The 20347-nt window shown below is 44.0% G+C and overlaps 1 protein-coding gene across 10 annotated transcripts in view; it reads left to right on the plus strand.

Annotated features, from left to right (window-relative positions):
* Nucleotides 1–20347, plus strand: part of LOC132424756 (kalirin-like) — a 116983-nt gene that overhangs the window by 33304 nt on the left and 63332 nt on the right. For 4 of the 10 annotated variants that reach the window (XM_060010785.1, XM_060010788.1, XM_060010787.1 and 1 more), the window contains exons 2-3: nt 6426–6706; nt 8096–8200. In XM_060010785.1, coding sequence (XP_059866768.1) covers nt 6426–6706; nt 8096–8200 — 386 coding nt within the window. Of the gene's footprint in view, nt 1–6425; nt 6707–8095; nt 8201–9524; nt 10073–11627; nt 11724–20347 lie in introns of those variants that run through there. The other 6 variants (XM_060010786.1, XM_060010792.1, XM_060010793.1 and 3 more) reach the window with 5 other exon arrangements.

The raw sequence follows: 20347 nt of genomic DNA on the forward strand, positions 1-20347 counted from the left end.
TAGATTATTCTTGAATCATATAATCAGGGCAGGAAAATTATACCAACAGAGTTTTCTCTTTTAATCAACTTGAACAAAATATCATTAAAAGATGAGTGTTGGTGTCAAGAATTCTCTAGTCATTGGTAAAGCTTTGGAACGTGTTCTGTGACCACGCATCAAGTCTTCTATTCTTAGGTATTAAGGAAGAAATTGGGCAGTTTAGAGAGGTGGCTTGGAAATTGAAGGAAGCATGGATAAAAAATATTATGGAAGTCTGCTGGTGGCTAAGAGTTTGTTGTTTGTTGGCTTATTTATATAGATTTTCTTGATTTCATTAGTATCTTCATATTCCCGTGACCAATCATGGGAATTCATTCAACTCATGCAATTCAGAGTCTATGAAGTTGGACCTCCAACCTCATGGATTACCCTGCCAAGCTTCCTAGTTTTCCAGTTTGTGGCTGAGAAATCAACTATAGGATGCATTTCCTATTGGTCTAGAGGCACTGGATTTTACCTTTTTATTTCTTCTCCTTGAAACATTCTATTTCATCTCAACTTCATTCTTTGAAGTAGGTGTTTTGGGTTAGGGAGAGCACATTTAATTTTTCCAGAGGAAAATTATGTACTAATGGTGCATATTGAAACACCTAGAAGAATACAGGAAGATGAGAACTTTTGCACATGGTTGGTGGGAGTAAATCAGAGAGCAATTCGGCAGTACCTAGTGAAGCTGGTGATGGGTATTCACTAAAACCCAGCAGTTTCACCTTGAAATACATGCTTTAGAATTGAGAGCTGTGCTCCTCAATGTGCGATCTATAGATGGTGAAGGTTTGTGAGCTATGTTTCCAGTCCACAGGGAGATAAATACAGAAAATGAGAGTGAGCATTTACTATACTGTGTTTGATACTGTAGCTTTGTAGTATAGTCTGAAGTCTGGGAGTGTGATTCTTCCAACTTCATTCTTCTTTCTCCAGATTGTTTTGGCTATTCGGAGTCTTTTGTGTTTCTGTTCAAATTAAAAAATTTTTTGTTCTAGTTCTGTGAAAAATACCATTGATATGGATTGCATTGAATCTGTAGATTGCCTTGGATAGTATGGTCATTTTAACAATATTGATTCTTCCAATCCAAAAACACAGTATATCTTTCCATCTGTTTGTGTTGTCTTCAGTTTCTTTCATCAGCGTATTATAACTTTCAGAGTACAGGTCTTTTGCCTCCTTAGGTAGGTTGATTCCTAGGCATTTATTTTACTCTTTTTGATGCAATGATAAATGGGATTGTTTCCTTAATTTCTCTTTCTGATATTTTGTTATTAGTGTATGTAAATGCAACAGATTTCTGTATATTAATTTCGTATCCTGCAACTTTACTGAATTCATTGATGAGCTCTAGCAGTTTTCTGGTAGTGTCTTTAGCATTGTCTATATATAAGCATCGTGTCATTTCCAATTTGGATTCCTTTTATTTCTTTTTCTTCTCTGATTGCTGTGACTAGCACTTCTAAAACTATGTTGAATAAAAGTGGTGAAAATGGGCATCCTTATCTTGTTGCTGATCTTAGAGGAAATGCTTTCAGCTTTTTACTGTTGAGTATGTTGTTGGCTGTGGGTTTGTCATATATGGCCTTTATTATGTTGAGGTATGTTCCCTCTATGCCCACTTTCTGGAGAGAGTTTTATCATAAAGGGATGTTGAATTTTATCAAGAGCCTTTTCTGGAACAGGATAGAAAGCCCATAAATAAACACATGCACTTATGGTCAATTAATCTACAACAAAGGCAAGAATATACAATGGAGAAAAGACAGTCTCTTCAATAAGTGGTGCTGGAAAAACTGGACAGCTACACGTAAAAGAACAAAATTAGAACATTCTCTAACACCATGTACAAAAATAAACTCAAAATGGATTAAAGACCTAAACATAAGACCGGATACTACAAAACTCCTAGAGAAAAACATAGGTGCAGAATACTCTTTGACATAAATCACAACAATATTTTTTTGGATCTCTCCCCTAGAATAACAGAAACAAAAGCAAAAATAAACAAATGGAACCTAATTAAATGTAAGAGCTTTTGCACAGCAAAGGAAACCACAAACAAAATTAAAAGACAACCACGGACTGGGAGAAAATACTGCGAATGATGCTACCAACAAGGGATTAATTTCCAAAATATACAAATAGCTCATACAGCTTAATATCAAAAAACGAAACAACCCAGTCAAAAAATGGCCAGAAGACCTAAATAGACATTTCTCCAAAGACATACAGATGGCCAACAGGCACATGAAAAAGTGTTCAATATCGCTAATCATTAGAGAAAGGCAAATTAAAACTACAGTGAGGTATCACCTCACACTGGTCAGAATGGCCATCATGAAAAAGTCTACAAATAACAAATGCTACAGAAGATGTGGAGAAAAAGGAACCCTCCTACACTGTTGGTGCGAATGTACATTAATGCAGCCACTATGGAGAACAATATGGAGATCCCTTTAAAAGCTAAAAATAGAATTATCATATGATCCAGTGATCTCTCTCCTGGGCAGATATCCAGAGAAAACTCTAATTTGAAAAGATACATGCACCCCAGTGTTCATACCAGCACTATTTACAATAGCCAAGACATGGAAGCAACCTAAATATCCATTGACAGATGAATGGATAAAGAAGATGTGGGGTGTGTGTGTGTGTGTGTGTGTGTGTATATGTGTATGTACACACACACAATGGAATATTACTCAGCCATAAAAAAGAATGACAGTGCCATTTGCAGCAACATGGATGGACCTAGAGATTATCATATTAAGTGAAGGAATTCAGACAGAGAAAGACAAGTATCATAGGATATCACTTACATGTGGAATCTAAAAAAATATGATACAAATTAACTTATTTACAAAGCAGAAATAGACTCACAGACATAGAAAACAAACTTATGATTACCAAAGGGGAAAGTGATGGGGGAGGATAAATTGGGAGTTTGGGATTAACATATACACTCTACTGTATATCAATTAGATAAACAATAAGGACCTACTGTGTAGCATGGGGAACTATATTCAATATCTTATAATAACCTATAATGGCAAAGAATCTGAAAAAGAATATATATATATATATATATATATACACACACATATGTATGTATAACTGAATCACTTTGCTGTACATCTGAAACCAACACAACTTTGTAAATCAACTATAGTTCAATTAAAAGAAAGATTAAAAAAACTGAAGCAAATATGGCAAAAATGTCTACACTTATCATATCTAGGTGGTGGGTATTTAGATGTTAAATTTTTTCTATATTTTTTTCTATTTGAAAAATATCTCATAGTGGGACTTCCCCGGCGGTCCAGTTGTTAAGACTTCGTGCTTCCACTGCAGGGGGTGAGGGTTCGATCCCTGGTTGGGGAACTAAGATCCCACGTGCTGAGTGGTGCAGCCAAAACAAAATGAAAAAAATAAAAATATCTCATAGTAAAATCAGCCTCAGAATATTATTTTTTCTGATCTAGGAAGCAAGTTGGACATACCAGGGAACTTTATTCCTGCAGTGTCCAAGGACACATTTGTCTTCCCAGTGACGTAAAACCAGATACCAATCTTATGGACAGTTTTTAATGCCTCAGGCCTGAAGAGGAAGCTTTGGTTCAGAACCCTGCAGAGATGTAGAGGTGCCTGGATTCTGGTCCCAGCTTTATGGCTAACTAATTTGTGACCATGGATTTCCCATATACAAGCTTTTATTGCCTTATCTGTAAAATTAGTGAGACTGAGATTGTTTTCAGCATTGAAACGTAATAACATATAAATTATATATAAATGTCTATATGAAATGTCACATAGACTAACAACTTGATGTTCTTTTTTACAATAATTATAGAGGCTAACAGAATTCATGGAGTAGACACAGATGTGGGAATAAGATTAAATATATGTGCAGTGGAGTCAGATCTGGGTTTAAATTTTGCCTGTCTGCCACACTAATGATGACCCTGGGTTTCCTGGAACACTCTGTTTCCTAAGATGATACTCATACTTAGTACCTGTCTCAGCTTGGAAAGATTTGGTGAGATAACAGTATTACTGTTGTAGTTGTTACAGATCGGTCAGTTAGCTGTTGTGCCCGGAAAGGTACTAGAATAAATTCTCAAACAGCTCATTGCAGCCCATCTTCCAAAGATGGGGTGAGCATCACATGGCAATAATTCTTTGAAGTAGCAATAAACTAAGTACACATTTTCTAGACTAAACGATGCCACATCTTTTTGTAACCATGCATTCAAAGTGATTTAGAAATAGTCCTGTCTCAATACGGGACCCTCACTAGATGACAAGTTAGAGATTGCTTCCAACTCTTCAGTTCTCTTTTATGTGGGCTGTGGTTGAATGGCCCTGATGGTTTACACAGAATAAACTTGAAACAAAATTGAGAATACTCTTGATTTTTAATTTGTACTTTATAATCTGTACACTTGCCATTAATTTGTACAGAATGCACCAAAGCAGAATCAGATGATAGAGAGAGGAGCAGAATGGTCAGTCAAAATCTGCATTCATGAATCTCAAAGCCAGGCTGTGGTTCGTCGTGGAACAGAAAACTTAGGCAGTCATCCGTCTTGCTTAGTAACACAAGGCACAGTTAATGTGGCTGGGCCTCTAGCTCTGCTGACACAACATATACTGATAAATCTAAGTTTTGAAGGCTTGGATTTAACAGAGACTTGTGGTGTCACAGGGGCCTGGTGAATGAAAAGCCTCTGGGGCTTATCAGCAGAGAGATAAGAGGCCCAGGTCCCACTACTAGTGCTGCAGTGGTGCTGCTGAGATGTTATCACCCGGGCTTCTGAGAACAGGAGTTTGACCCATACCAAACACTTCAGAAATAATGTCAACACACCCAAGACCACAGCCAGCACAGAATTCTCTGAGATAAGATTACAGCTTTGTCCTTAAAGGGACGTCAACCAAGTCAGTCGATCCCTAAATATTCCCTGAGCTGAGCAACCCTATGAGTTATCCTTCATACCAGGGGGCTTTAGAAGCTCAATTTTGAATGCTTCTACATGCAGATATTCTGTTCTTGTATGCACAGAACTCTAACCATATCTAAGAAAGTTCCCGCAGGGTCAGGAGCCTGAACTTGGTGCCTGTGAGATCAGCCGGTTATAGAGGCTGGAGGCAGCTCTTGACTGGCAAAAATATTTATTCTCTTTATTTTAAGATTTGGTTTCTAATGTATTGGACAGGTCTAGGCCGTCGGGCCTCCAAGGCCAGGTTAGACCTCTAGTCTCGGTCTAGGATAAAGTCATTACTGTATAGGAAAAGATGATTCGGTCTTTGAGACAAGTGGGCGTAAAAAGCCATGGCAGTACTTTTTATAAATACCTAGTCATGTGTTTGGTTTAACTACCAGTATGCAAACTGGTACCAGGGCCACAGGGCCCATCAGGGGTTGAGGTGAAGCTGGTCAGGTATTCTCCCAAGACCTCTTTGGCAATGAGAAGAAGCAGCATAAGAGAGACAACTCACCTGTGATGTGTCATCCAGATACTAACTGTATCACTTCTTGCTTTGAAATGCCTCACATCCATTCCTTTGTCCTCCCCGTGTCCTCCTAGTGTGGGCTTCTAGATTCCAATCCCTCTTCCCAGGGCTATGTTGTCTGTAGTTACCAGATTAATTAAAAAACAAACAAGCAAACAAAAGCCCTTTTTGCCCCCTTTCCCATTAGCGTCTCACAATAAAGTTCATACTCCTCTAGTTTACTATTAAATGTTTTCACTCTTCTTTCTGTCCAGTTTCTCCTTCTCTGTTCATCTTTATTTCATTGGAAGGGTCTGCTTAAGGGCTGTATTCACTTGTTTTTCCATTTTCCTGCCTCTGTGCTTTTGTTCCTGCCATCTCCCGCTTTTGGAATTCCTTCTCCCTTCCCTCCTACTCAGACACGTCTCTTCCGTTAAAGCTTTTCAGACCAGTCCTGCCTGCGCTGATCTGACCCTCCTCTCAGCTCTGCTTCCTTATGGTCTGCAGTCCATGCCAGCCCTTTGGCAATTAACCACATACTGCTTTGTTCATTCATCTTTATTTTACGTGCTCTGTCTTGCTCTTTGACTCTTCTCTTTCCCTCTTTGTGTGTGTTTGTGTGTGTGTGTGTGTGTATAGCTAGATAAGGCATCTATGAAAACAGAATCTGTGTCTTATACAACTTTATGATACTCATAGGTGCTCTGTGACATTGTTATTGGTTGATGGTTCTTGCTTAGAATCTTGATTTTGCAGGAGTCTTTGTCTTCTGTCTGCAGCTGGCCTTGACATTCTGCCTGGTGCCCTAGCTTCCTGGGGTTGGAGCTGTCTTTCTCCCAGGCTGGCAGCCTGCCTTAACTGCCCCTGACGTGCCGTGTCTGTCTATTCTTTTTCCTCAGATGCGTACTCTCATTCAAGTGAAAACGGAGGCAAGTCCGAGTCGGTGGCCAACCTGCAGGCCCAGCCCTCCCTGAACTCCATCCACAGTTCCCCTGGGCCCAAGCGCTCCACCAACACCCTGAAGAAGTGGCTGACGAGTCCCGTGCGAAGGCTCAACAGTGGGAAGGCAGACGGAAACATCAAGAAGCAGAAGAAAGTACGAGACGGTCGGAAGAGCTTTGACCTGGGATCTCCCAAGCCTGGGGATGAGACGACCCCTCAGGGAGACAGCGCTGACGAGGTACTTACTCGAAGCCCCGGAGCCTTCCATCGGGAGGGGTTTCTGATGTACCTCCTTCCTGGAGCCTCGAGAGGCATCCTTCCCCGGGGTTTGTAAACTAGCCAGACTCTAGTTCCCAGTAGTTGGTCTTCTTGGGCCTAGGTGATCTTTGTATTCTCAAGACATTGCCAGTTTGAAAATAGTTCCCTGTGCTGTACAGTAGGACCTTGTTGTTTATCCATTCTAAATGTAATAGTTTGCATCTACCAACCCCAAACTCCCAGTCCATCCTTCTCTCTCCCCTCCTCCCCGTGGCAACCACAAGTCTGTTCTCTGTGTCTATGAATCTGTTTAGTTCAATTTAAAAAAAAAATTAAAAACAGTAGGAAAAAAAAAAGACATTGCCAGTTTGATTTGTGACTGGTTAAAAGACTTGCACCTAGAGTATCCAGCAGACAGACACCATTTTGCCAGATTTGGAGATGCGTGTCGGGGCCCACGGGGAGCCAGCTGGTCACCAAGTCCCCAGCCTCTACTAAAGACCGCATTAAACCTGCCAGGCCTGGAAAACAGAAGACTGTCTTGGGAGATTATGGCTGTTTTCGAGTATGTTGAGCAGTGGCATTTATAAAATGGAGTAGACAACTCCTGGTTGCTCCAGAAGGCAGAATTATGATTAACAGGTGAAGGTTTACAGTAGCCAAGGTTGCAGCCTTTAATGGGGGCTCAGCCAGGGATGAAATGGGGCTTCATGAAAACAGATGAACACCCATACTGAAAAGGTTTGGGAGACTGTATGACCTCACATAACAGTTGGAGAGACCAGTGTTGGCTGAGAGGTCAGACTGGGCAACGACCTCTTATATCCCTTCCAAAACTGGGATTCTGTGATCAAAATATAGTGGGTATTTGGTTTGGGAATGAGATAATTCTTTTATCTGGCAAACTAACCTACTCTAGTCACTGACATGGCTAAGAAATTCTTCCTGATGTGAAACCAGACTCTCTTTGTAGTTTTATGCTGTCTACCTTTTCTCCCTCTGAATGGCAGTAGAGGCTGGTGATATTTAGATTGTAGTTTGAGTCCTTCATGAACTTAAAAGTTAGTTTCTCTCCAACCGCTCTCTCAGCTTCCACTCTTCCTGGCTAATCGATAAAGTAGATGTTTTTCGTGTGTGTGTGTGTGTGTGTGTGTGTGTGTGTGTGTTTTCCACCATTTGGACCTCATTGTCCTTTTGAGATAAGCAGGTGTGCCCATTCCACACAGGAGGACCCTGAAACTGAAAAAACTAGGAGTGTGTTGAGAGAGGCGGGTATCTTATATGTTTCTTTTCTAAAAATCCCAAGTCCTGAACCAACTGGCATCTTTAACCATAGGAAACAGTGACTAATGCTGCTCTTTTGTTCTAGAAGAGCAAGAAAGGTTGGGGTGAGGATGAGCCAGATGAAGAGTCACACACACCCCTCCCTCCGCCTATGAAGATCTTTGACAACGACCCCACGCAGGACGAGATGGTAGGACTTCCTTCTCACTTGGAAGAGCCATGTGTAAAACACGTGATTTCGTTTTGTGTGTGTGTCAGGGGTAGTAACACTCTCTCTTCCTTGTTATCTCTTGTGCCGCATGAATCCGAGGTGATGTAGATTCCGTCTGTGTCGGGGAGGGCTCCCCTCCCCCAACCCTGGAGGTCTGACTTGCTTCTGGGCAGTACAGGGGTGGGTGTAAAATACTCAAAGCAGAAATCTGCCTAGTATCTCGTCCTGTTGATGAAGGGTAATGGCTCTGTCCTTGGAAGCAGCAGATCCCGAAAAGAACTATTGTCTCGAAGAGGAATCCAAGGTGGTTCTAGGTCATGATCATTTTGTTGTTCAACCGATGTGTTAGTTGATTGTTTTCCTCATCCTCAACTCTAAAATCCAAATCATGGTAACTTCCAGTCAAGCCCAGTGCAAACAAAGCAAACAAAGCATGAGGGATGGAGATGCTGCTAAGGGGAGGTTTTGTCAAAGTTGGACAAACCTAACATGCCAGGTTGCCTCAGTTCTTTGATTTGCAAAATTCTCTGGCTCACTGGCCTGCAGAGACTCTCTGGTGTCTGAAATGTGTCCACCAAGCCTCTGGGCGCAGGGTCATCATCCCGATTGTTCTGGAGCAGAGGCTCAGGTTGAACGTGCTTCCTGGTACTGAGCTGGGGCTCGGGTAGGTCCCTGCTTTCGTTGTGTGCTCCGTCACTGGCCTTCCTAACTGTGCTGTCACTTCATTGTGTTTCTCTTGCTTCTCTCAGCGTCGCTGTCCTGGAGGACTCTGGAGGCTGAGGTGGTGGTTTCAGTTTTTGGTTGTCCTTCCCATTTGCTTTCCAGAGTGTCGTTTTCTTGTGCTGCTGGTGGTGGTTAGCCATCCCCCTGGGGCCTCCCTGTGCTCTCCAGTGCTCTGCCCTGCAGTCAGCAGCCCCTTCCGAGGTGGTGGGCCCAGCATGCACGGGCAGGGAGCAAACCTTCACAATGCCACCCAGGATACAATCCAGGAAGTACTGATGCAGTTGCTTCAGTGTTTCTGGTGATATCCCAGATCTTGTTTGAATTCTCTCTGCTTTGCATTTTGGATCGGTGGCCCCAGACATTAGTTGAGGTCTTCCTCTGTGCTAAGCTAGAGGGACATTTTCCAGGAACAGGTCCATGACTCAGATGTGGTCGCTGCCCCCTCTGTGACTCACCCATGAGAAGCACACAGTTACGGCCCCTCCTAAGGCTCTGTCTCTGGACTGTTGGGAAGAGAAGTAGAGGAAGCATGGCATGATGCCCATCCTGGATCCCCAGAGGCAGAAACGCCTGTGCTTCGCCTTGAGGTGGGAACGAGAACCAACCTGCTGTGTTCCCAGAGGCCTATTGTCAAATGTTCTGGACACAGTGATAGTGTGTGTGGGGAGCAGGGCACGCGGGTCACATTATCTGCCGTCCCCCACCGCCCTTCGCATGGACGTGCCAGCTTACATAAGATAAGGAGAGGCCACGAGCCCTCCCCCTCCACGTCCCTCAAGCACGGTTTGTTTTGGGGAAAGGACGTTATGTTGTTCCTGGATAATTTTTAACTGAGAATGCGGACTTACCCCCAGACATTTGTGTAACCCTTTTCTTAGCCAGTATTAGGGCAGCTGGCATGAGCGCCTTTTTAGACACATGAACCTCCTCAGTCCTGCTGTTTGGTTTCTGAACGTCTGTTTTTCTGGAATATTTGGGAGCGGGATGAGCTTCAGAATTTCTAGCAAATGGAGTTGGGATTCATTAAAATAATTTTTACAACGGTGTGAAAGGAATTTCTAAAAGTTCACCCATTCTAGTGTTGTGCAGTTACTTTAATTCTGTTTCCTTCTATTTGTTCATATGCAGGTATGTCTTATTTTTATAATTATACTAGGCATAGGATGTGTTCATTGTTTTATATTTTTAATATTTATAAATTAAATAATAATGTTTAATATTTCCTAAAATCTTATTAATTTTACCTTCAGAACTATAATTTTAATAACTGAGGAGTATTTCACTTATGTGATGTATCATAATATGCTTGACCAGCCTGTTTGGGGATATCCTGGATTGTTTCCAATTTTTGCTGCTCTGGGTAATACTGCTACAGATCACTTGGTACATACAGCATTTGTTCTTTTGACTTCTGTCCTTGGAATAAGTTCCCAGAGGTAGGATTACTAGAGCAGAAAGTAGATAACTTGGATTTCCAAAGAGATTTAAGTTCCTTTCCTGCTTTCCCCAGGAGAGGAAAAGAGTGTTGCTCCCTCTTAATTACATTCATTTGATTTTTTTTAGCCCATTTCAGAAGCAAAGACTTACCTAAAGTAAGTCTTAGCTTAGACAACAAGAAGCTTCCTTTTAGAAATTCTTCCCCATAACTTAAAGGACAGACTTGAAGCCACAGCCTGGCCAGGATGTCCAACTTTCTACTCCCACGGTCACTGTGCCCACGCGTCCTGGGCCCTGGGAACTCCGTTGTCCTCTGTTTTGAAGCACAGGGTGGGTTAAAGCTTACACAGGGTTAACCGTTTCTCTCCCAATTTCTTCTCAAGTAGGAGTAGGAAGAAAAAAAAACAAAACAAAACACTGTCCCTCAGTGAGCAGGAATGCCCAAACCGTTGACCAGACAGTCCGGTAGACCAGTCCTTACTGCTGGTGTGAGGGAAGGAGGAAGGCCCCGGGCTTGAGCCGCCTTTCACTGTGAACAGGGTAGTGCCTGGTTGCTCCACCATGAGACGCACAAGTCCTGCTAAAGCCCTTTATTACTTCCCTAGTGTTTCAGTTCGGGGGCCTTACCAGAAACAGCAGTGTTTGTGGAGGAGCGTGTGTGTGTGTGTGTGTGTGTGTGTGTGTGTGTGTGTGAGAGAGAGAGAGAGAGAGAGGGAGTGTGTGTGTGTGTGTGTGTGTGTGTGTGTGTGTGTGAATGGGGGAGGCGGTTTCTGGTCTCCAAGTGCCCTGCTCCTAGCATTTCTGCTTGACACATGGTGACAGTCTGTGTTGAAGATCTACATGTAAGTAAAGTAAGGACAGTTTCTCTTTGGACACACTCGAGGCTAGGTTTATTGACCCTCATTTCCTGGAACAGCAGTGGGCAGCCCTGTAGTGGCCAGAATCCTGTCTGCCCCCTCCCCCCTTGCTGTCAGTGGGTGCAGCCCTTCCCTGTTGGCCTCCTGGGAACTCAGTGACCCCTCCCCTCAGCTCCTCAAGAGGTCTGACTAAAAAGAGCTTGGTCCCACCCCTGCTTCGCTGCCCCACACCCACGCTATCCCTATCTCCCTCTGTCATCTCTTCCCTCTACACAGAGAGCTTTGCCTCCCTTGCCTGCCTGAAGCTTTGGACTTGCTGTGTTGCTGCCTAATTGCTATTCCTCATGCCTCGCTAATCTGCTTTTCCTTTGCTGCTCAATGTCTTGCAGTCCTCCTCTTTGCTAGCAGCCCGGCAGGCTTCCACCGAAGTACCTACTGCTGCAGACCTTGTCAGTGCAATAGAACAGTTGGTCAAAAGCAAGCTGGTAAGTGTGGGTCCTGGAGGCAGTTCTGCGTGTTTCACCTCCATGCGGCTTTTAAACCCTTCTCCACTTGAAAATGATGGATACTCTCTAGGGAAAGCTGCCTCATCATAATTTTGATTACAGTAACTCTCTTTTCAAATATCCTAGTTTATAGAAGACCAATGAAATTTCACACATATGACCTTCTTCTTTTCTTTCTAATGTTTCTTACTAATTAAAAAAAAAGTTAGCTGGTATTTTTAGTACTAGTGTCAAACTCCTGAAGGTCGTGCCTTTTCCTGCCATCTTTCTCTGTCCCACGCAGGGAGTTGAGTGCTCTCATGTACGCTGCATTGACTTCTTGAAACCCATCTCCCTGACCACTCCTCACTACCTCTCCGTCCCTCTCCACACTGACCCATATACCCTCTTCATTCTGCAAATAACCATTAAACATTTTTTTCCTTAAAAAATCATCCCGGGGCTTCCCTGGTGGCGCAGTGGTTGAGAGTCCGCCTGCCGATGCAGGGGACACGGGTTCATGCCTCGGTCCGGGAAGATCCCACATGCCGCGGAGCGGCTGGGCCCGTGAGCCATGGCCGCTGAGCCCTCGCGTCTGGAGCCTGTGCTCCGCAATGGGAGAGGCCACAACAGTTAGAAGCCCGCGTACCACAAAAAAAAAAAAAAAAAATCATCCCTTTTTTTTGCATTTTCTCTTTCACCACCTGAGCATGGGCCCTGACCTCATGCCCAGAGTAGCCATTGCTTAATCCTTCTCCCCACCATCGGCCTCCGGCCTCAGGCTCCCATGATTGGCTCCCTCCTCAGTGAGGGCTCCCTGTCTCCCTCTTGCCTACACGACGATGGTCTCCAATGTGGGGGAGACTCGAAGTACACAAGATGGTTTTTTGAGGTGCTGGAACAAAATATTAGAATCTCTTTAACTCATCATTTTAAAATGGTTTTGTGTATGTTTTATTATGCACATAAGGGTAATACAGGAGTACAGAAATATAATTTATAAATAAATTACATGTTTGGGGAGTGCATGACCAAAATTGTGTTTACTAATTGAAGTATATAATCAAAGTTTGGAAATCCCTGGCCCATAAAGTCCACACTTACCTAGTAGTCTAATGTCCTGCAGCCTATTCTCCAACTTTCCTTCCCAACATCCATGTATTATTCCGGGCGATGAACTCGGCTCCAACTAAATTATTTTCTTCACTGTCCCCAAACATGCATTTGGTTTTCCTCCCCCCAAGTTTCTGTTCAAACCACCCCAATTCTCTAGAATATTGTCCTTCTTACTTTTGCTTGTCTAAAGTATAACAGCCCCTCAAGGTCCCACTCAGATCTCATGTCTCCACAAGAGCTTCCCTGACCAGCCCAGGGAAGTGTTTACATCAGTAAACACTTGTTTCTAAAAGTCTGTGTTTTTCATATTTTGGATTACCATTTTCCTCCTGCTACTGCTCACCTACTGCTGTTGTTGGGCACCTCAATGGGCCTCTAGTTTGTGTGATCCATGGGTCAGGTGTTAAACATGTGAGTGCAGGTGCTGAGAAGTCACATTAGAGCAAATGTCCCAGAGTAGAGGGAGTGTAGGATAATGCTGGAGCTGATTGGCCCTGTAACAGGCTCTTTACAAATGACTGTTGGATGAATGGCCTTTCGGTGGTGACTCTACCATAATAAGGGCTCCAACTTTTTCTTCCACCACTAGCTACTTCTTGAGGACCTGCAGTGAACCCAGAATTATAGAGATTTCTTTGGCCAGACATATAAAACCAAGCGTATGTCATGGAAAGGAATGCAAGAGCAGTAGTCTGATTTCTCAGAATCTTCTAACCAAAATTCCATCCTTTCTCCTTTCGTCTACTTTCTCTTTCCTCCCATCTCAATACGTACCCACTGTGGGGTAGTGATGGAGCACCAGTAGTTGGTTGTTTCCTCAGCTGCGTTTGAGAATACAGAGTTACATCTTCACCTCCGAGACTGGTATGCCTGTTTCTCATGAGCTCTCTAGCTTAGAAGAGGATAAGATCTAGAGCCTGTAAAAGTTCTGGAGTTTTTATTTAACTGTAAGTGCAAGAGTGTTCCAGCTGCCAGAATAGCCAGTGTGGTCGTAGGCTGGGTCAATGAAAGTACAACGTACAGATCCAGGGGCGTCATAGCCCCATTGTACTCAAAGCTCTTCAGACCATGCCCGTCATGAGTTGTGTGGAGTCGTGTATCGGGTTCTGAACTTGGCATTCTAAAATGCTCTTGAACTCAGTGGAAGGGCCCTCCCTGGAGGAGGAAACCAATACCACGTGGTCCATGTCATTTGATGGAGAGTTGCAGAAACTGGGGTTAAGAATGGGGAGAAGAAGTTAGGAGAGAGAAGACACACGAGAGCTGTCTTCTCATAACTGAGCACTGCTGTGGAAAAGAAGGGCTGGTCTCACTCTTGGTTGCTCCAGAGGGCAGAACGTGTGGGTGGAAATTAGCTCAGTATAAGAAGAACTAATAAGGTCCTTCCCAATTTACAGAATCTGGAAATATTACAGGGGCATCTGGCATACTCGGACTTTTATATCTAGGGCTTAGGTTCTTTCTGATTTCTATTTTGGTTGCTCAAGTGATGGCACTAAATGCTGTAGTTAGAAATCATTTCTAACTCAGGAAGGACCCTGAGTCAAAATGATTGGCCAGAAACAACCTGCAAACTAATTCCATTACCATAAAACCTGAGACTTCAAGTCACGTGACAGAGCAGTTCTCCTCCGTTCCCTTACCCTGCTGCTCTCTGCCTGGGTGCACCTTTCCAATAAAGTCTCTTGCTTTGTCAGCAAAAAAAAAAAAAAAGAAAAAGAAATCATTTGGCCCCCCGGCTCCACCCAGAAGCCATAAGATCCCTTGTGTCCCTGAGTCCCAAAGCTGCCCTTGGTGCTGTATGGTCTCGTGGTCATGACTGTGCCAAGGCTGTGGCCTCCAGCAGTTGTGATCTCTCCTGCTGGAAAGCTGCTGTTAGGCAACCAGGACAGCGGTTCCCCACTCACCTGCAGATAACACCCCGAAGACCCCCGGAAACTCCTTTGGCGAGTCCCTCTGGGCATTAATGGATACTTCTGAGGTCTCACCTGCCAGCCTTGGTCTTTAATCAGTGCTTTTGTTTGCCAAGAGAGCATGCCCACCCGCCTCCCCCCAAAGAGAGCTCAAATACTTGTTCTGGGTTTTGTATTAAAGGTATTGTCTTTAACTCTAAGCCAGGACTAAGGCTCCCCCTGCCTTTCCCACGTGATTTTTAGTAAAGTTTTTCCTAGACGTAGGGACTGGCGGCGGTGGTGCTGAGTGTATAAGGAATCAGAAGACCTAGATGTTAGTCCAGTCTCTGCTACTTATTGCGTAGCCCTGGGCAAGTTACTTCATCTACTTGGGCCTCTCTTTTATCTCACTTATCAACAATGATTCTGTCCACCTGAATCTCATCTCAAGCGAGTCATGTTGAAGACTGAGTCAGGTGTGAATGCACTTTGTAAACTGATAAGTGAGCATCCCACAAATGTTAGCCCTTAGCTCGTTTGCATTGTGAAGAAGCAGGGAAAGGGAACCAGTCATCCTTTATCTTCTGTAGTCACACCCTGAACACAGGGACACAGTATTTGTCAGTCAGTAGATCCTGGTTGGGTGAATGTTGCAGGGTAATAGTTTAGCAATCTATGTCATTTGGCTTTATTCCTCAAGTTTGAGAAGCAAGAGATTCCTGGCCGTAAGGGAATCTAGTGTGTTTCTAAACAGCCCAGGATTCCATCACCTGCCTGAGGTGAACGTTTAGGCCCCTAAAAAGAAAGCCTCCTCCCTGAGCTCCCGTCCTCAGGCACATCACAGTAGTTTACTGGGCTCAGGACGGCACTCGCAGACCCTTGGCTGAAAATCTTTAGGGAAGGGACTGGCCAGGACCGAGCTCTTGTTCAGTCTGCCTGCTGGCCTGGCATCCTGAGAATTAGTCCTGCCTGCTTCAGCAAGACTTCCTGCCCTCTGGTTCTCCTACTTTGACAGCATTCACCCCCCTAGGTCAACCTGTGGGCCACAGAACGTGACTAGGGCAAGGCTGCATTTGTTGTGGGTGTTTTGCTCTCCTTTAGGTGAATCAGCTTGCTCTGTAAAAGGTCGAGTTAACAGAAGTTCATTGTCCAGACGGGAGGAAATAATGACCCCCCCATCATATCCAATATGTAGATGTATGCTTTCAGGAGCCGAGTTCCTCTGGCACCCCTCTGTGGAAAAGATTCCTGAGCTTGTTAAAATGGAATAGCTTAGATATCCAACAAAAATTTTAACCCGAAGTCACAAACCTGTAATGTCATTTGCCTGGAAAATCCAGATTTCAGTTTTTCTACTATAAAATGTCTTCCCTACCCTTACCCCCAAGTTGCCTGGGAATGACTAAGATCTAATACTTTTTGTCGAGAGATTTCATACTAATTTGTATAAATTAGTATAATTTATAATTCGTATAAAAGGGTGGACAGCTAAGGGGTTGGTTGTGGGAGGTGGTGCTGGATCAGCTCCCTGACTGTTGTTTTATCAGATGAGCTTTGACCGAGAGGTTTCATATAAAACTCTTTGAGTTTCATTCAATAAATTCTCAGAGTCCTACTATGTGCCAGTCCTGCCAGCACAGAACCTTCCTTAATGGAGCTCACAGTCAAGGGTCAATGCTCAAAAATCCTCTCCTGCCTGGACTGTTGCAACCGTTTCCTCCCTGATTTCAGCCTGACGTCTCTTCACATGACTGCTGGAGGGATCTTGCTTTTCTTTCGTTTTACCTTTTTAAAAAAACTTTTAATAGTTCTTTTCTGTAATAAAAGCAATTATATGCTCATTCAGGAAAAATTGGAAAAATGACAAGAGTTTAAACTCAAATTATATCTCATCATATCATCATCTAGACATAGTCAGTGTTGAAATTTAGATATTTTTAAAATAATGTAGTTAATCATAGAGTATATAAAACTTAAGTCCTGTTTTCCTTTTACTGTCATATCAGATACATTTTCCCAGGTCATGAAAAGCTCTTAGGAGCATTAAGACTGATCTTTCTAAAACTTAAATCCAATCATGTTACTTTCCTGCTTAAAATTCTCCCATCATTGGTCTTCGAAGGTAAAGTCTCTACTTTTTTCTTTTAATTGAAATATAGTTGATTTACAATCTTGTGTTAGTTTCAGGTGTTCAGCATAGTGATTTGGGTTTTTTGCAGATTATATGCTACACACAAGGCTTCTGATGATCTGATCTCTGCATCCTTCTCCAGCGTTGTCTATTTCACTCCCTACTTCTTCTTTCCCTAGTACCCACTCCCCCCAACTCACATAACACACAGTTACTTGCTAATCCCCCTCTCCCCCTGCTTCACACTCTGTATCCTACCTATACCAGGTGGCCTTCAGCTTCCCAGGCTGCCCTGTGTAATTTCTCAACTTGATCCTTTAGTCACAGTGCTCCTCCTGCCTGGATCATCCTTCCATTGGTGTATCCAGTGAAATCCTTTCCATTTCTCAGTACTCAGTTCAAGCATTGCCTCTTCCATTAAGCCTTTCCCAACCCTCCCTATCCCATCATAGAGCTGCCTGCTCCTTTTTTTCATCCTCCCCATAGTACCCCTCCTACCTAGAAGAATGCCCACTGTAGCTTAGATTTTGGTGGGCAGGCAACCACGTCTTATCCATCTTCATTTCTCCAGCACTTTGTAAATATTCAGCACATAGTAGAAGCACAATAAATATTTGCTTAAGTACAAACAAATCAGTCATAACACTGTGTAATAAATGCTGTTCAGGGGGTGTGGAAAGGGTGCATATAGGAGACCAGAGGAAGGGCATTTTCTGGGTATGTGGTCCAAGATCGAGCTGACAGGAAATGTGTTCATTTTTATTGTGGCAGTAGCCTTCCTCCATACTTAATCTTCTTTTTTGAATCCTATTTGCATCTCTGTTCCCTGACATGGCACCAGCTATAGGAGCACCCATTTGCAACATTTGTTGCTTCCTCCTTTGCACACCTTTTCCTTTGTCTGCTGAGACTGCTGTGGCCCTGAGCGCCAGACAGGGCAGAAGTCCTCCCTGGGCAGCACAGCCCACCGCTCATCAACCAGCCATCACTTCCCATGTCCCCCAAGGAGCAGCACAGACAATTGCAGGTCACCCATAGTTGCCCTTGGCTGGAACCTCGTATCCCAACTCTAGCACAGGTAGCCAGGTTCTCAGAAGGAATCACTCTTGAATTATTATAAGTATTTATAGCCAATGCCATTATTTGAGACAGCTAACATACAGCTTAGCCAAACCCTTTATTTCCCTCTACTTCCTCTCTCACTGCCTCTGCCTTCCTCAACTGCATCCCAGAGAGTCCTTCCCCAGAGATAACTTGGGCTTCTTTGCTCGTATAACAGGTCGGGCAAGAGGAGATGGAACATATCTCCCTGTGTGACACTTTGGACTCCTCAGATGTCCTTCATTCTGTAGAAGAGTTGAGAGTGGACCACGCCAAGAGGGATGGTCCACGGAAGGGCCTTGTAGCAGAGATGTAAGCCTGTTTCCCACGCCTTGCAGCCAGCACCCTGCCAGCCAGCAAGCTACAGAACAAAGACTAGAACAGGACAGTGGGGACAGTGGGAGGGGAGGTAAAAGGCATGTAATTGGATCAGTCTCCAGCTGGGTCCATCTGCCTGGGGAGCCTGTCTCTGGTGGTGGCACCAGGGGACATGTCACATGTCGTTGGAAAGCCTGTCTGTCCGGTGGCTTGTCAGACCTCGGCACCAAACACTCATTTCCTTAATAACTGGTTACAAATCCTGAATCCATAAATGTAGCTAAACTCTTCTTGACCTTTCTATATTTTTAGCCTAGGCTGCTTCTCTGCATGACAACGTCCATGGTTGATTACTTGTTCTGTGAGATACCTTCATGTCAAGTTAAAAGCAGCTCTCTCTCTCGAGCTTGAAGACCCTGTCCTCTTAATGCTGGCTTCTAGTGTTGGTAACAAATTCATGTTTGGCCCTTGGCACAGGCCTTTGATTTGGGGATGGAGTGGGGGGAAAGAAGGTTGACATCTCAGCTTTAAGTTTTTCAGCCTCCAATTCTAGTAATCCCCACCTGTTCTCATATAATGGCCCCACTGGTCACCTCGTTCGCTTTTTGTTTTGTTTACCTGCGCTTTTCCTACACTCTATTCAGCCTCTGTTGAAATACAGCAGCTAAGTGAGTTTGTGACAGATACTCCAAGTGTGGGTTGTTTGAGACCATGCTGAAGCCTTTTGTTCCTACTACCTTTGGGGTCACTTCTTTTTTTTTTTTTTTGCGGTACGCGGGACTCTCACTGCCGTGGCCTCTCCCGTTGCGGAGCACAGGCTCCGGACGTGCAGGCTCAGCGGCCATGGCTCACGGGCCCAGCCGCTCCGCGGCACGTGGGATCTTCCCGGACCGGGGCACGAACCCGTGTCCCCTGCATCGGCAGGCGGACTCTCAACCACTGCGCCACCAGGGAAGCCCTGGGGGCACTTCTTGATCTTTGTGACTTTAACCTTAGGGCTGATGTTTTCAAAGACGGCTAAAGTAAAGCCTTTCCTTTTCCTACGACAGTGGCTGTGGGAGACAGTCGTTTTGTGTGGCTAGTTGGGATTACTCTCCCATATTTGTTTTCCATTTGCCCACCGTGACCTTGGTCTCCAGTCTTACTGTTTATCCACATGGTTTCTGCCAGTTTGCATAACGAAATGCTAAGCTGCGTGCTCTTTCTTCTACAGCACTTATAAAACTGTTAAGATTGACCCCATCTTTTAGCATCCTTATTGTTAATACTTCCATCCATGGGGGGCAGTGGGGGAACCCACCACTGTAGAGCATTTTAAATTTTTCAAGGGGTTGTACACCTATTGTCTCTGACTTTTCCTTAAAAATCTGTAGAAAGGAGAGACCCAACTTGAAAATGGAGAAAAACTGAAGCATGGAACAATTTTATCTGTCTCCCTTAAAATCATCCAGGGACTGGCAGATCTAGGATTAGAATCCTTTACCCTTAGCTCTTTTGAGAGTAACATATTAATCCCTTTAACTTGTTTCTTTTCTTTCTTTTTTTTTTTTTTTAATTTATTTATTTTATTTATTTATTTTTGGGTACATTGGGTCTTTGTTGCGGCACGCGGGCTTTCTTTAGTTGTGGCGAGCCGGGGCTACTCTTCATTGCTGTGCGCGGGCTTCTCATTACGGTGGCTTCTCTTGTTGTGAAGCACAGGTCCTAGAGCGCATGGGCTTCAGTAGTCGTGGCGTGCAGGCTCACTAGTTGTGGCTCACAGGCTCTAGAGCGCAGGCTCAGTAGTTGTGGCACGTGGGCTTAGTTGCTCCGCAGCATGTGGCATCTTCCCGGCCCAGGGCTCAAACCCGTGTCCCCTGCATTGGCGGGCGGATTCTTAACCACTGCGCCACCAGGGAAGTGCCCCTTTAACTTGTTTCTTCGTCCTGCAGCACCTTAATTAAAAGAGATGAAAGGGATTAATAAATGAAAGAAAGCCCTTGGTAAATAACCTTAGCAAAGATGTTTTTAGAAAAGGCTAAAGTCTGTTTACCTCTTCTTGTCTACATCTCATTGGCCTCTTCAAA

The sequence above is a fragment of the Delphinus delphis genome, chromosome 4 (genome assembly GCF_949987515.2).
Source record: "Delphinus delphis chromosome 4, mDelDel1.2, whole genome shotgun sequence".
In the NCBI taxonomy this organism is placed as follows: domain Eukaryota; kingdom Metazoa; phylum Chordata; class Mammalia; order Artiodactyla; family Delphinidae; genus Delphinus; species Delphinus delphis.